Raw genomic sequence first — 16,705 nt, 5'->3', positions numbered from 1 at the left:
AGGTAGCAGGAAGCCTCTGAACAGCTCCTGTCTCCTCCCGTATTAATTGCATTTGCATCTGGAACAGATGGCGTGCTGGGACTCCCCTCCCCACCCCATTTTTCACAGAGCATTGGTCCAGGAGAAAATCATGTAATTAAAAGAGGAGAAATGCGGAACAATTCCCTTAGCGGACTTTGCCATCTTCCCTCCCTTGTAAATCCATTAATGAACTGTAATTGCAAAGACAAACCCCTTATTGAAACCTGGTAACCAATTCAATGTGAGACCAAGAGATTCCCATTGTTGTCCAAGACCTGAGGAGACAAAGAAAGAAAAAAATCCTCATTTAATCCTGTTTACCTATACAAAAATTATATATACATATACATATATATATATCAGTTACAAAGTAATGTGCCGTCTGCCAATAAACTGGCTGCCCTGGGGAGATGCTGGCTTTCTGTCTTTCTGGCATTTACCTATAACCTTCTGTTGATCATACCGAGAGCAGAGACATAGCAATGACATGGAGAAGGTGGATTGTGGGAGGAGTAGCTGTGGGGAGGATTGGGATTAGTTAGTGGCAGGAGTCTGGGTTTAAAAGACCCCCCGGATGTGGGCCCCTCCTTCCTCGGAGCCTGGTGACATGGTCCTGTAAGAGCTATAGGACCCCAGATACAGGTACAAATGAGATCCACAGAATCTAGTCCAGACGGGGCTTTCAGCCCATCTCTGACCCCAGCTTTGGGACATCTGTCAGTCCTGCCCACCCAGCACCCAAGCCCTGGCGTCTGATAACCTCTCGTCCTCCTTGGGGGGTCTGGAGGGGTTTTATGGCGCTTATTTCATCCCAGCTCCAGGGAGCGGCAGAGCCACTGGTCCAGCCAGTCAGACAGAGCCTTGCATCACCCTGGCCACAGTGATTGTTCAAAGACGGGCACAGGACCCAATATGAGCCAATGAGGCTGAATTCTCTGAACTTAGAGCTGGCAAGGTGTGACTGCAAAGCTGCGGGGCCTCAAGGAGAGGGCCCCCCTGGGCCTGAGGCTGTCATGGTGGAGACCAGAGTCAAGAGTGGAGAGAGACCAAGGCTTCATGACATTGCTGAGCCCAGCACCTCAGTCATGAGATCCCATCAACTCCTTTCTTGGACTTGAGCTGGTTGGTGTGGAGTTTCTGTCACTTGCGACCAGGAGCTCTAACTCACCCTGTTCTGACCCACGTGCCTGTGGTCCAGTCTGCAGATGGCTACTTTTGCTTCTTCTCCCACCAGTTGCCTCTTGCACTATCCCTCCTGCCACAGAACTCCTCATTCCTGGAGTAGGATTATTGGAAACAGGAAGCAGTCCCCTCCCACAACATGACTGAGTCCTGGGGACACACACACCCTCCATTTGTTGCTTTTATGGGAAATCCAAAGGCTCAGTCCCACAGGCCTCAGATCTCCAACCCACCTCAGCTCAGCCAGGAGTGAGGACCAAACCAGGCCTGAGCAGTTCAGAGGACTCAGCAGCCTCAGACCCCCCAGTTCTAAGCCTCTGAGCGATGGCCTACCCAGCCTTCATCTGTGAGCCCCTCCCCGGCCGCAGACCCTGCTCAGTCTCCCTGTCCAGCACCTTCTCCAACCCCCAGCTTGCTTGGTGGTGCACTCATGCCCTGCCTGGACCCATCCGCCTCCTCCTTTGCAGTCCAACTCCAGGCTCCTCAGGACAAGGTCCACGTTCTGCCAAACTGTGAGCCTGCTGACTGCCTGGGAGCACGATGGGAGTGGAGAGAGGCCCCTGGGATCTGCTGAGTACCTACTATGTGCCCAGGGCTTGACATTCGTGATCACAGGCAGCAAAGCTAGGTTCATGCAGTTGTTAGGAAACCTAGAATCCTGCTCCTCCACTTACTTACTTACTTGTAAAGTCCCCATCATATGTAAAATGGGGGACATGAATGCTAACTCCTGGGGTCACTGGAAGGAGTCATCAGGGCCCTCAGTGCCACCGTCATGAGCAATTTCTCAACTCTCCCTACAGTAAGGATTTGGACCCAGCCCAGGTTCTTGCTGCCTCACTCTGACTGCTGGCCAGCCACGCTGCACAGGACCCGGCAGGGCCAGCCTCAAGGTCACCATACCCTCCTCAGTGTGGGCTGTGGCCAGCCCTCAAGGAGAAGCCAGGAAGATCAGAACTGCCCCTAGAGCCCACAGCCTGATGTCGCTGTTCCCTTCCTCCTCCTCCCAGACAAATGCCCCTTTCGGCTCTCCTCACCCTCCCCACATACCTCCCTTTCCAGATTTCCCCCGCAGGTCCAGCCCTCAGCTCCCTACAAATCCACCTCTTCTGGCTTCTCCTTGAGGGCTGGCCACTCAGATGCCCATCCCAGCTGAGGCCTCTGCACGGCCTGCCTCACACATGAGTCCCATTTCTTAATTGAAGACTGGTCACATTACTTCCTTACTTAAAACTCTTCAGTGGCTTTACACCACCCTCCAGATTGAGCAGGGGCTCAATCCCCACTCCTGGGCCTCCACCCTGCTCCTGGCTGCTCCGCACCACGTGGAACTACATCCGGGCCCTGGGAGGGCCCAGGCCTTCCTGTCTTTGGGTCCTTGTATGTGCTGTTCCCCCCGCTTGGTATGCTTTTCCTAACTCCACAACTGCTTTTGGATCCACACTTATGCACACCTCTTCCAGGATGCCTCCCCACCGCCCCATGGCTTAATTAGACCCTCTGTTATACACCCCTGCAACACACCCTAATTTCTCCATCTTGCTATCACAGCAGATTCTCTGTGCAAACTTCTGTTTAATTGTCTGCCCCACTAGATGGTGAGCACCATGAGGCCAGAGACCCTTGCATTTTTTCATTTTATCCCTAGTGCCTTGTGTATGCTTTGGCCTTTGTCAATGCCTAATAAATGTGGAAGGGAGAGAAAAAGGGAGGGAAGGAAAGGGAGAGAGGAAGATTGGAACTGCCCCTAGAGCCCACAGCCTGATGTCACTGCTCCCTTCCTCCTCCTCCCAGACATGTGCCCCTTTCGGCTCTCCTCACCCTCCCCACATACCTCCCTTTCCAGATTTCCCCCACAGGCCCAGCCCTCAGCTCCCCACAAATCCACCTCTTCTGGTTTCTCCTTGAGAGTTGGCCACCCCCACACCGAGCTCTCTCTCTGTCTAGGTGCCCTCAGCACGTCCACATGTGAGGAGAGTGTGTTGATTGCCCTGTTTACTTCAGGAAGCTGAGGTCAGAGGATGAAGGAGTTTGTCCAAGGCAGGGGGACTGTGGGGACCCCCGCCAGGGCCACGTGACTCCAAAAACAGGGCCACTAACCCTCTGATATCACCTCCCCATGGGACATTTCCTGGCAACTTGGCCTGGAGCTTGGTCTCTGCCAGGCCAGACAGGTGCCCTGGGCACTTCTCGAGAAAAGACGTACTGGCAGCTTTCAGCCGTTGAGTACACACCATACGCCCCTTTGGAGATTTCTCCTTGTTACTCTTGTTTCTGGGTAATCTCTCCATTTAACAGGTGAGGAGCTGAGGCCCGCAGGGAGACGAGACGACTTGTCCAGGCTCATACAGCCAGAAATAAAGTGGGGCTGCAATGCCAGCCCGTGAGCACAGGGGCTTTTGTTCTCCCCTCTAGCCCTAGCGCCTAGAAGGGGGACTGGCCAAGGTGCAGTGCCATCGTTTGCCATGTAACTGAGCGATGGAGCCAGCCGGCTATCCCTGGAAGCTTGCGGGCTCATACCACCCTCCATATCTTGCTTCCCTGAGCCCTGGCACACTCAAGCTGGTGCCCCTCAAAGCAGAGAGAGGCAAAGCTGTCCTTGTCTTTGCGTCCTGATAGAGCTGGGGGTCAGTACCCATTAACAAGACACCGGCGGGTCAAACCACCTAGCGAGAAGCAGGAGACTTGTGAAGAGCCACGGTACCTGCTTGAGGTGGTGTCCCACAGGATAACAGATGCTCCAGGTGGCACAGCCACTGCAGGCCAGGTAGTGGAAGCATCTCACGGGACACCACTGCCTGATGGGAGCAAGGGAAGTGATGAGGAACTGACACGTGTGGGTGGGTCCCTGAGGCCTGGGAACCACACTCCAGATGGCAGCTGTGAAACTAATTCCACCTGGATGCAAAGTATCATTGGCACTGTGCGGAGCGCTCCTCATTCATCATCGCATTTGTACCCAGCAACCCCCGTGAGGCAGTGCCAGTATTTCTTTTCTACGGGGGTAGACTGTGGGGCTTAGAGAGGAGAAAGGTCCTGCCAAGTTACCAGGTAGTTGAGGAGTGCTGCTGGAACCCAGGATGGTCGGTCCCTTCCCAGAAGTGAAGGGTAAGAACCAAGACACCAAGGCCACCAACATACACCTTGGTGGAGGAAATGGAGGTCAGAGGACAGCGAAGTCACGGTTCTCACATTGCATGAAACAGAAACTGACTCAGCCATGCATAACTTTGCTGAGAAGGTTTTCTGGGTGTCTTAGGGATGAGCAAGGCAGTTAAGGTAGCCAGGCCCAATGAGGGGGACCAGTGAATGACTCCATGTAGTAGATTAAAAACGGCCACAAATTCCTTGTCACTCTCCCCTCATGGAGAAGTGGAGCTTATTTCCCTGCCCCCAGAATTTGGGCTGGTCTGCTTTGACCAATAAAACGCAGCGAAAGGAATTCAGTGTCACTTTTGGGCCTCAGAACTACAAAGCTTTTGGAAGCCCTGAGATGCCAGGTGTGAAGTCCAGGGCCCCTGCTGGAGAGACCATATGGAGAAGGCCCTGAGACTACATCAAGAGAACAGGGGGAAGAGAGAGAAAGAGAGAGAGAGAGAGAGAGAGAGAGAGAGAGAGAGAAACTTACAGCCCAGGCACAGGTCACGAGTGGGCCATGCTGGATGTTCCAGCCTGGCTGAGACCCAAACAATGTCAAAGCGTGGGTGGGTTCTGTGCCAATACCACATGGAGCAGAAGAACCACCCGACTGAGCTCAATCAACCCACAGAATTACAACAAAAATAGATGGATGTTGTTTTGAGCCACTAAGTTTTGGAGCGGTTTGTTACACAGCAATAGATAACGGAAACACCCTTGAACTGGAAAGCCATCAGAAAACCAGCAAATGCTGTTTTTCTCTTCCCTGAGGATGGTAGCAGCCTCCAATCTCTGCCTTTTATTGCACCTGGAAGAAGATAGAGACTTCCTAGCTCCAGGACCAGCAGCCAGGTAGCTTGTGTCTCCACGTCCAAATTCCCAGAAGAGAGACCCTGATTGGCCCAAGTTGGGTCAACTGTCCACCCATTGTCCCATCAGCTGAGTCCAGGAAGCAGGGTCACACTGCATCAACATGGTGCCACCCTGCCCTCCGTCCTGTGGGGGGTAAGGAGGACATAATCTCAGAAGAAGGGAAGTGTGGGCTGAGCATTCGCCACAGATGTGTGTGACATGGACCCTACTCAGACGGCAGAAACACCCTAGCCCAGGGCCTGGCACAGAGAAAGGGCTCAGTGAGAGGTGTGTGCTGGTGGCCGTTCCCTCTTCCAGGGAGGTTGTGTGACTACTACATTGCTCTTGTGGGGCTATCTGTTGTATGATGTGGCTTCTGAGTGTTGCTAAGGGTCTTATCCTGCCGCCTTGAACTGCCTCTAAGGAAGATCTTCCAGGATGGTCTGAGCTTCTTGTAAGCTCCCATGTTCTTTCCATGCTCTCAAGTGTGAATCTAATAGTAACACTAAAAATGGTCCATTAAACAGGAATGAGTTCAGAGAATCGCCCAAACTCCCCCTCTGGGAGGCAAGGGATGGAGACTGCAGAGGGGCACTGCTCCAGAGGGGCCTGGGAGAGGCTGGCAGATCCCAGGTGGAGTTGGGGGGACTTAGGGCCATCGGTCCTTCCCTTGTGCTGTCCCTGAGGTGGGGGCTGCAGGGGTCTGTGTTACAGGTGCTGGCGAAACTTCTGAAACACAAGGAACCAACAGAGAGAACTCCAACAGGGGCACCTGGGCCAGCCCAGGATCAGGCTGGGACCCTTCCCATCAGCTTTCTCACATGCACACTCACCCCATGGGCTCCTGGTACAACACAAACCCACTCTCTTTTCTTCCAGCTGCATGACAGTGACTCTGCTCAACTGTAAGTCCATTAAGGGCAGGGACAGTGTCTTTCTCAGAGGCCACAATCTCCCCACTGTCTGACATGGGGTATGCGCTCTCTAAGTGTTTTTATCTACATCAACGAATGAATGAATGAACGAATGAATGAATGAATGAATGAGTCTGATCTGGGCCCGCTGCCCTTCTTTTCCAATGCCTTTTTTCTTTTGATGTCCCGGAGTCCTGGATGCCAGTCATGGCTCTCCAACTGACCCAGCGCTGAGCAAGTCACTTATCAGTCAGATGCTCAGCTTTCCCATCTGTGAAATGGGGATGAGTCAAGTCTGTTCGGGGTAAGGTTACTGGGAGGATGAAATGAAATCAGGGAACTGAATGTGTAACTGAAAAGGCAGGACAATGTGGGTTTGGGGATGGGAGCTATTGCCGTCACCACTGCTACCCACCACTGTCACCATCCTGAAATCAACCCCATCCCTCATCACCCGCCACCCTCATCCATCTTTTCTCCTGCTCCCCAAATAACCATGCTGCTTCTGGCCCATCCGGGGCTTAAGTTAAGTCACATTTAATTGTTTCTTCAAAAAGAAATAGAGAAATCAGAAAAGAGATTCACAGCACTTGCAGTAAAGAAAGGGTTAACTAAAAAAATGGGAATATATTAAGCTTTTGATTGAAAACATGCAAACAAAATCCCTTTCACACTCACCCCTGTGTTCTCACTCTTGCACAGAAGCAGACACACACCCCGCCCTCAGGCACATACACATGTTCCCAGACACTCATGCACTCCCAACACACACACACACACACACCCTGCAGGGCTAGCAGGCTGGTGGAGGAGGGAGAGGCCTGGTGTTGTCCCAGGGGCCTGCCCCTTCCAAACCCCCCTAAATGGCAAAGCTAGACTAAAGTCGGGGCTGTAGGGGACACACACAGGACTCTGTGAGCTGCGCGTGGGGTGGAGCGATGGAGAAGCCGCGGCATGGACAGGTGGCCTTAGACGATCCTGTTCTCCAGGATGGCCAGCCGCTTACTCACAGCTTCCAGTGGACTCAGAGTTAAGGAAGGGGCAGGCTGACCAGAGAAGGGCGGTGACGGTGTGGCACCCGGACTCCGGCCCTTCACTTCCTGTTTCCTTCACGGTGCTCTTCTCCCAGAGCTTTCTCCCACCGCAACCCCCCATAGCATGTATTCTCCCCAGTATTGAAACTTACACATCCACTGCCCTCAGAATGGTTCTCTCCAAAAAACAAAGCCAGTACTATGAGCCTCAAATGCCCAGCCCTGCCCAGTTGCAGGTTTAGGACTGCTGGGCCCCCCACCTAGTCCTGACCAAGCGAGAGGAGCTATTTGGGGCCCAGCTCCATCTGAGTGAAGACTGGTGTCAGTCGTCACCAAGAGCCTGAGAAGTGGGGTGTCCACGGACACCATGTTTTCCTGAGTGTGTCCAGAACTCTGTGTGTGTCCATCTCTAGACAAACCTCTGCTTCAGTTTTTCTGCTTACCCTCTAGGAGCCCCTGCTTTAACAGGGTCAGTACCAAAGCTGGTGCCAGCCTATTTGGTCAGAATACAGCCCACCTTAAGCAGGAGGCAGGCAAGGAGGAGCACCACACAAGAGGGCATGGCTCCCTCTCCTCCTCCCACGGTGCCCTGCCCCCTGCCCCTTTCTCCCCGCCCCCCGCCGCCCAGGGAAAGGATATGTTTCCTGGTCAAGGCCTGCAGCAGCCCCTCCACGTTGGCCTGGAATTTCACAATGGACTCACAGTCACAGGGGTCTTCCTCTGGAGCAGAAAGGAAGTAGGGAAAGAGAAGGGGATGGTGAGTGGTTGCCCAGACGGGAGGTAGGGTAGTCACTGCCCAGGGCCAGGACTAGGGAGTTTTGGGAAGTGTGTGGCCTAGGACATCTGAGGAGGCAGAGAGACACGTAAAGTTCTTGGGACAGACCTCCCAGGAGTGATGGAGGGCAACCCCTGAATGTCTTCCTGATCCCCCAGATTCTGATAAAGAACTCCAATAATAGCCTCACCGTGCTGAGCACCCACTATGTGCAAGACCTGCTGTTAGGGGCCTTTAGGTCATCTTGGTGACTCCTCACCCCAGTCCTTAGGGATTGAAATCATTAACCTCATTTTACAAATGAAGAACCCGAGCATTGAAACAACTTGTCCATGAAGAACACCTAGTTAGTATCAGAGCAAAGATGAAAACGCAGGCATGTCTGGCTCTGGAGTCCATACTCTTTACCACTGGGAACCAGGGCGAAGGTCACCAGGCAGGATCAGGGGAGGGAGCAGGATTCAAATCCTGGCTCCTCCAGTTATTACACAGTGTCTACCCCACTGGGCTTGGTTTCCTGTCTGTAAAAGAGGGACAACAACACTCCTACCAAATAGGATTGACTGATTTAATCATTAGAGAGCACTGAGAACAGTGCCATTCGCGTACTGAGCATTCAATACGTTTGCTGGTGATAGGAGTTAGACTGGCGGCCTACCTCTTGGTTCTGCCAACTCTTGGTGCCACCCAGTTCCTGCTTTTCCCCACCCACATCCAATTCCAGAATGGCTGCATGCCCCAACCCCAGAGCCCCCGCTGCCCCTCCCATCAATGCCAACTCTGGCCTCACTCACCGACGCAGATCTTTTTCTGCAACTTCTTGGCAATCTGGTTGATGGTCTTGAAGTCAGCCGTGTAGAAGTAGTGCTCTGCCACGGGCTCCGAGGCAATTTCCCTCAACTCGTCCTCCACGGCATTGCCCACACCCACAGCAAACATCTTAAAGCCTGCCAAGAAGAGCAAGACAAAAAAGGGTGGGCGTGGTGACCCGCAGCCTGGCTGAGCCTCTTAGAGAATGCCTGGGAAATCCACACCGGAACGTCCCCTGGTGGCAGCTGATGGAATTGCAGGCACAATGCCTGGGACAGACATGGACGAAGCCAACACTTCCTGAGCTTCTACTATATGTCAGACCTGTGCTGACGTCCTGTACTGGGAGCTTTGTAATCTCATGGAACTCTCATAACCATCCCCTGGTGGTTATTATTACCCTCATTTAATAGGCGATAAAACTAAGGCTCGAGTTTGTCCCAAAGTGGGGCTACCTTCCAACAGTTGGCACGTTCTTGGAAACATTCAACTGAAAAAGCTCCAAGCCCCACCTACAAAGAGACCACCAAGACAAGCCACTTACTTTCCAGGGGCCTCAGTTTTGTCACGAGTAGAAGAAAGGCATGGATGAACCAACCGATCCTATTCAAATTGAACCAGGGTTTAGGGCACTAATCAGAACAGACACTAAGATACATGACAGTTGGGCTGTGCCATGTCCCCTGGGCATCAGTGGTGTTGAGGGTCCAGAAGGAAGTGCCTACCAAGGTCCTTGGCCTTCTTAGCAGCATCGTGAATGTAGTCCTGGCTCCGACCATCAGTGAAGACGATGCCCACCTTCTGGGCACCAGGCCTCGCCCCACTGGACACAGTGAAGGAATTGTCAATGAGGTACTTGAGTGCAGCCCCCGTCATGGTTCCCTTCTCCATGTAGGACATGCTCCGCACAGCTGCCTTGATGTCCTTCTTGGTGTGGAAGCGGCCCAGCGGGAACTCCTGGCGCACAGAACTTGAGTACTGCACCAGCCCCACCTGGGCCAGCTTGTCTGACACATCCAGCGTGTCCACAATCTGGTTGATGAACCTCTTCACCAGCTCAAAGTTCTCCGGCCGCACGCTCTTGGAACCATCAATGAGGAAGACCAGGTCAGTGGCCGAACTTCCACCGCCACCACTGCAGACTGGAGAGTGTGGGAAGGTGACAAGATGACGCGTAAGACAGTCATCCATCCTGACCAAGCTCTGTGCTGAGGATCATCCCATTTTGTCCTCAAACTCCCTCTAGAAAGCCAAAGTTCCCGGCCCCGTTTTACAGCATTGAAAACTGAAGCTTAAATCACACAGCTCAGAAGTAAGGGCACCAAGACTCGCACGCAAGACGATGTGACTCCTTCCACCGCACTAAGCCCACCACCCATTGTGACAAGAAAGGGGGACAGAAATCAGAAAAGAACTTTCTGCAGATACCAAACTCTAGAAGGCATCTATCACCTTTGCAGATTGGTCCAGAGGCAAAGTGCAGGGAAGCTCGGATGGGCTGGAGAGTAGCCAAGGCCCCATGCCCTCCCTACTCCACCCTCCCTGGGGCTGCCTTGTCTAGCCCACTAACCATTGCAGGTCTTGCCATCACTGTTCAAGGTGAAGCCCTCTCGGCAGGCACAGGTGTAGGAGCCTGGGGAGCTGACGCATACCTGCTCACAGTCGTGGTCTCCTGTGGCACACAGGTCTGACACCACTGTGGGGACAAGAAGAGACTCAGAATCTCACAGTCACAGGGCCTTGGACATCTCGGCCAGCATGGGCCCTCACACACTCAGGGAAACTAAGGCCCCCAACTAGGTAGGGTCCAGGCACGGGACCCTCAGCCCGGGGCCGGAATCACCGCATCAGGGCTGACACCCCTGAAGAAGGAGATAATGCAAATGATAAAACTAAAACTTGCTGCTAAAAAGGTAAAGGTCACAGGGGTAAGACCTTTTTCATCTGTTTTGGTCACTGTTGTATCTCAGGTGTCTACAACAGCACACGCAGCAAAAAACACAGCACACAGAAGACGCTCAACGCATATTTGTTAAATACCACCTACTGAGCACTATACCATGAGTTATTTCATTGAATCCTCACAATTAAGATATATGTTCTTAGATCCATTTTACAAATGGGGAAAGTCCTTGCCCTAGCTCCGCCCCATCCTACTCGAGACCCCACCCCTTCTGACTGGTCACATTTCAAAGACCGCCCACAGGCCCACCTCCCCTCTGTGAAGGACTCAACCTTCTCCTTCCGTCCACTGCTCAAGCCCCTCAGACCCTCCCGCATCGTGGAAGACTTTGGCACCCAAACACCCAGGACATCCAACATGCACAGGTTTTTTAAGGCCCCATCTTTACTGCATTCCTGCTCCTCCTTAGTCCCTGACAGGACCCTGCCACATAAAAGGGATCTTGGCATTACCTCTGTCCAACTCCCTTAAACCTGGACTAGGGACCGGCCCCCGAATCAGGCCCCGCCCCTGGTGCCGGTCCTACCTCAGTCTGACCCAGGTTGCACCACCAACCTTGCCCCAAATACACTTAGGCCCTGCCCCCAGCTCTGGCCCACCCCAGATGTTGGCTCTACCTTAGTCCCTGCCCTGTATGGGCTACCACCCCGCCCCCGCCCTGGCTTCGCCCCGCCTTGCGCACAGCAGAAGGCCTCCTGGAACTTCTTTGACAACTTCTCTATGACGTTGTAGCTCTCCACGTAGTCAACGTGCTCGTCCTGCGGCTCGCTGGCGATCTGCCGTAGCGTGGCCTTGTCCACGCGGCCCACGCCGATGGCGAACAGCTCGATGCCGCTGGCCCGGGCCCGTGCAGACACGTCCCGCACGCTGTCCTGGGGCCTCCCGTCTGTCACCACAATGACCACCTGCAACGCGTGGGGAAATGTATGAGAAGTGGCGGGCGGGTGGGGAGGAGGGATTCTGGGGGGCCACTGACCCTTCAGTAAACCCCGGGACCGTTAGCAGAAGAAGAGCCTGAGACCCAGAGAGGCAGGGTGGCTTGCCCAGGTCACATAGCTAGTTGGCTGCAGGTGGATCGGATTCCCCACTAGGATTCTGCCTCAGGGAAGAGAACCTGGCTGAAGGAAGGAGACAGGTTTTCTCTGGCTGAAAGACATGGCCGGGGTAGGTGTTTGTTCTCCCATCTGACTAAGGCCTCTGAATGTCTCCTCTCTCCGGCTGGCAGCTCTGTGACCACAGAGCGCAGGGCCCTGTCTTCCCCCTCAGTCTGGGGCCTTTGAGGACAGGGCCGAACAAGTGGGCCCAACACCGTGCAGTTCTGCCCTTTGGCCACCAGAGGACGACAGAGGCTAAGGAATGGCAGCTGGGCCTCCAGTCTGGCCATCCTTCCCTTCAAGGCCCTGAGAGGGAGTCATTCCCACACAGATGCCCAAGAAACCGAAGAAGGATGCCGCCTTTTCTCTGTGGAAAGGGCTCTATACTACAAGCCCTTTCCACAGAGGAAAAGACTGTCTGCTCTCCTCCATAAGGCTCCTCTGTTCTGCACCCTGGAAAGTGAGAGAGAAGGGGAGTCTGGCCCTCATTACCCGCTGCCTGACTCTGCCCTGAACGTGGACCCTCACAGCCCTGCCCGAGTCTGGAACTCAGCATCGAGCCCACTTGGCTGCCTCTCTGCTTCTGACTTGGGTCTGCTGCTGATTCCTGGGCCCCCACCCCTGGCCCGGGTGCCCAAGCCCCATCTTGTGCCCTGTAGTACAGTGGTTTAGACAAGGCTGGGTTCTAAATGCAGCTCCACACGTTACAGCTCACCTTCTGAGCCTCTGTTTCTTCATCTGGAAAGGGGGGTTGTGGTGAGGATCAAGTGAGATGATTCAGGGTAAGAAGCCAGGAAGGAGAACTATTATTTGTAGTATCATTACGCTGAGCCCCTGGGGAGTGAGCTTGTACAATCTCTTCCCCTTCAGAGGCCTGGACTCCTAGCACTGAAAACCTAGCTGTGACTATTCATTGCCACATGCATTCCCCCCGATGTCCTCTGTATCCTTGAGTCCCTGCTGTTCCCCTTCAACCACTTTTGTGACTTTGGATCCACCTTGTAGGACTTCCCACAGGTCAATTCCAGGCTGAACACCTAATGTCTGCTGCCAGCTCCCCCAGACCCTCTGTCTCTGTGTCAACTAATACAGGAACTCTTTCATCACTTGCGCACCCCAGACCACTGGCCTAATCTGGGCTGCAACGGTAAACTCTGAAGATGTGACAACTGCAGAGGTCACCACCATCCTCTTCACCACCTCTCTCCATAAGGATCACCTGGGGCCACCACATCCTCCCAGCCATCATGACCATCTACCTCACCTCATGTTGGAACTTGTAAGTGGCCCCCACAAAATAAGGCCAACAGGCTGCCTGATGTCATTTCTCTGAGGGCTGTAATGACTGGGGTTATATGCTATTGTCTGTGAACACTTCTACCACTTATTAGCTGGGCAAGTTGCTGAAGCTCCCCATGCCTCAGTTTCCTTATCTGCAAAATGGGGATACCACCTCCGAGCAGGATTCATTCAGCCGTTATGTGTCAGCATCTACTACATGCCGGCGAGTGGTCTCTGGATGAGAATAAGAAAGAGTACCTCTCTGGGCTGGGGCCCTGGGCAGGTGAGTGGTGAGTTCTCAGGCCAACAAGGGCTGCAGTGGGGAGGTGGAAGGACCAGTAGGGGAGAAGACACCTGGGCTTCACAGGCCCTGGGCTGAAAAATTACACTGTGGGTACAAGGTCTGTGAAAATTCTCAGCGCTGCCTGGAGCCTTCGCTGACTGTGCGACTTGGGAAACATCGCTTGGGTTTTCTGCACCCCCGCCCCAAAGGCTTATTAAATAAAAAATTAGCTAATGCTTATATGGGGCTCATTCGGTGCCAGGCACTGTTCTGAGCACTTTATGCGTGTGATCTCATTTAGTCCTCCTACGAGCCCTTTGAGACGTTTTATGTTACTCCCATTTTACAAGTGAGGACTCTGAGGCACGTGAGATGAAGTCACTGGTTCAGAGTGGCACAGCTAGTGTGGTGGAACAGGAGCTTGAACCCAGACAGACTGGTGGTCATGTCCACACCCTTAACCATCACGTAAACCTCTGGACTGTCTCACTCTACCTTCGAAGAGCTCAGACTGACTGGGGAGGCAAAGCCGACTAAACTGAAATAATCAAGTGCTCTCCTGGGATCGGAAGGGTGGTGAAAGATGGGTTCAGCTTTGCCCCTTCTCTTAGCTGGGTCTGCTTCCTGACTATAAAATGGGCACTTTGTAGGGGTGTGGGGAGAATGAGAAGGTATGCAGGCAAAGTGCTTAGCACACGGTGGGAGCCTGCAAATAGCCAGATCCCAGCAGGTTGGGGCATGTACCTTGCTGATGTCGGGGGAGCTGGCACGACCCCCTTCAGCATCACTGAAGGCCTTGGTGACAGCAAACTGGATGGCCAGGCCAGTCATGGTGCCAGTGGACAGCGGCCGGATGCGATGTACGGCCTGCAGCAGCGCGGCCTTGGAGCCGTGGGCCCGCAGCGGGAACTCCTGCTTCACCGAGCTGGCATAGTTGACTACACCCACGCGGGTGGCATTAGGCCCCACATTTAGGGACTCGATGACCTGGGACAGGAACACCTTCACCTTCTCAAACTCCACGGGCCGCACGCTGCGCGAGCTGTCGACAACAAACACCAGGTCCGTGGGCCGGGTCCGGCAGAGGTGCCCTGGGAGGGGCAGGAGGAAGAAGGCAAAGATGGAGCAGGGGGCAGAGGTCAGGGGGCTGGGAAAGGAGCAGAGTATCAGCAGCTACTTAGGTCCTGACTAGAGGCCTCAGGCCGAGGAGACTGGACTTGAGCCAGGCTGGCTGGGTCCTTTTGCCAGCATGTGGGCACTTGGGCAAGCAACTTGCCAAAGTCCCCACAGCTCAGCCCCTGGGACAGAGGCTCACCTCCTGGCTTAGAGTAACTCACTTCACTTCTCCGAGCCTCAGTTTCTTTGTCTGTACAATGAGCTTCCTTACAGGATCTTTTGAGGATGAACAAACGTGCACATAAGGTGCTAGCACAGAGCAACGATGGCCTTAATAAAACCCACTTCTCAGGTGGCAGCCCAGAATGGCTGCCATAAACAAGGGGCAGCTGTTTCTCCCAGCTGGGCAGGAGGGCACTGAGGGTGGGCCCTCCAAGGTGGTCACAGTCCTGAAGGCCAACACACTGCCCATCAACCTGGCCACTTTCATCTGCGCATCAAAGCAAATCACCAAAGTTTCCCTCAGCCCGGCGCAGCCGGCTGGCTGGTGTCCAAGGACAGGAAGAAAGGCAGGAATTCCTAGTGGTCACCTTGACAGCCTGATCAGGTGGGCCCCAAGACACACCCCTGAAGAAAGATGTCTTTCCAGGCACACTGGGAAGCAGCACCCAGTGCTGGGAAGTGTATGGAGTTGGAGTGAGGCAGACGGGTTCAAATCCTGGCTCAGCCACTCAATGGCTCTGGGCAGGTCATTGCACCTTCAGGAGCTTCAGTTTTCCCATCTGTCCAGTGGGGAGAAAAGGCTTACTGCTTGATGGTGTCACTGGCCTGGACCCGCAGCCTGTGGGGCTCAGTACAAAGGCCCTTCCCTCTCCATCCTGCACTAAGTCAAACTGCACAGAGCTGCTGCTAAGCAAGGATGAAGGAAGAATTGGGAACGGAAGGCGTGCTGGGCTGTCCCAGATCCCAGCCACAGTGCTGTAGACCTAGGCGTCACAGTTCCTCAAGGAACCTTTTAAATGACCTTGCAGCCACTCCCTGGTCCCTACTAGCTAAGGCTACAAATACATAAACTAAGGCCCAGAGAGGGAGGGCGAATTGGCCGCACCATAAAGCAGGGGGTCGGGAGTGAGGAGGCTCTCACTGTGTCATCTTAGGTCCTCCCCGTTCCGGCCTCAGTTTCCCCATCCGTACAGGAAGAGATGGGTATTCTAGGATTCAGCGTCCAAGGCTGAAACTCTGGGAGTGGTACAGCATGCAGGAAGCCCAATCTGCGATGTGCTAGAAAGGCTGGTGAAGGAGGAATGGAGTCTCAGCCTCCCAGAGCTGCACTCGTCAGAGTCATGAGCTCAGCCTGGGCTTGGTGCAGCTCCAGACATCAGCGTCTCTCCGCATAGCTTCTGCCCTAAGTGACCCCAAAGTCAGCAGTCCCTGCAGCATGCATGATCCCTGAAAAACCAGGGAAGGCTCTGGGCCTTCAGAGAGGGGCCCACTCATGTCCCCTGACAGAACAGACTGAAGGTCACCCCTGCCCTGGCCTTTGTGAATGTTACCATCTCTGTCGCTGTACCATCCTGCTGGCCACCCTGCCTCCCTGCCCATCTCCGCATCCTGGATCCCATTTCACCTCTGCCCATCTCTCTGCCCAGTCCCGCAGGTTGTTGGTCAGGGGTCACTCATCCAGTGTCCCCCACCTCACATAAGCCCCCTCACCTCTAGACTGAGGGGCAAGCCCGAATGTGCGCGAAGCCAGGAGCAGCAGCAGCAGACCGCAGAGCACAAGGCTGGTACCAGAGACAGCCCTCATGGTCCTGGTAGCGCGGGCACAGCCAGCACAGTTGTGGGGGCCAGTGGGGTCCCAGCCTTATCAACCTTGCTTCCCAGCCTCCCAGCCAGGCGGCCCCCTACTGACGTGGGGGTGCCCTGCCCCGGTCCCTAGCCCCCTTCGGGGGGCGGGGCTGGGCTGAATGGAGGTGTGTGTGCTAGGAGAGGGAGGGACCCGCCTGGCTTTAGCTGGAGAGGCCCCTGCAACCACAAGGGCTCCTTTGCCTACAGAAGCAACCAGAGCTGCAGCTGGAATTCAGGAAATCTCAGGTGGGTGGAGGGTGGCTCCTCCAGGGGCTGGAGCCTGCACTGACCCATAGCTGCCACTCTAAGTCCAGGGAAACCTGAGTCCGATGGCCTCACGCCCCAGCCCTGCCCTGCCCCTCATCCCACACCAAATTCTTCTCTTACCTGCAAT

The 16,705-nt window shown here is 54.4% G+C and overlaps 1 protein-coding gene across 1 annotated transcript; it reads right to left on the bottom strand.

Annotated features, from left to right (window-relative positions):
• Nucleotides 1–7,075: 7,075 nt before the first annotated feature.
• Nucleotides 7,076–16,270, bottom strand: MATN1 (matrilin 1; the record flags this gene model as incomplete). The annotated part of the gene is made up of 8 exons (XM_081056412.1): nucleotides 7,076–7,125; nucleotides 7,781–7,861; nucleotides 8,711–8,863; nucleotides 9,452–9,868; nucleotides 10,297–10,422; nucleotides 11,372–11,594; nucleotides 14,092–14,438; nucleotides 16,177–16,270. 8 exons carry the CDS (start codon nucleotides 16,268–16,270, stop codon nucleotides 7,076–7,078), a joined length of 1,491 nt encoding a protein of 496 aa, XP_080912538.1.
• Nucleotides 16,271–16,705: the final 435 nt, after the last annotated feature.

Source organism: Rhinolophus hipposideros, assembly GCF_964194185.1.
Source record: "Rhinolophus hipposideros genome assembly, chromosome: 8".
NCBI lineage: Eukaryota > Metazoa > Chordata > Mammalia > Chiroptera > Rhinolophidae > Rhinolophus > Rhinolophus hipposideros.
The sequence above is the reverse complement of the archived record's forward strand: the minus strand, read 5'-3'. Positions and strand labels throughout refer to the sequence as shown.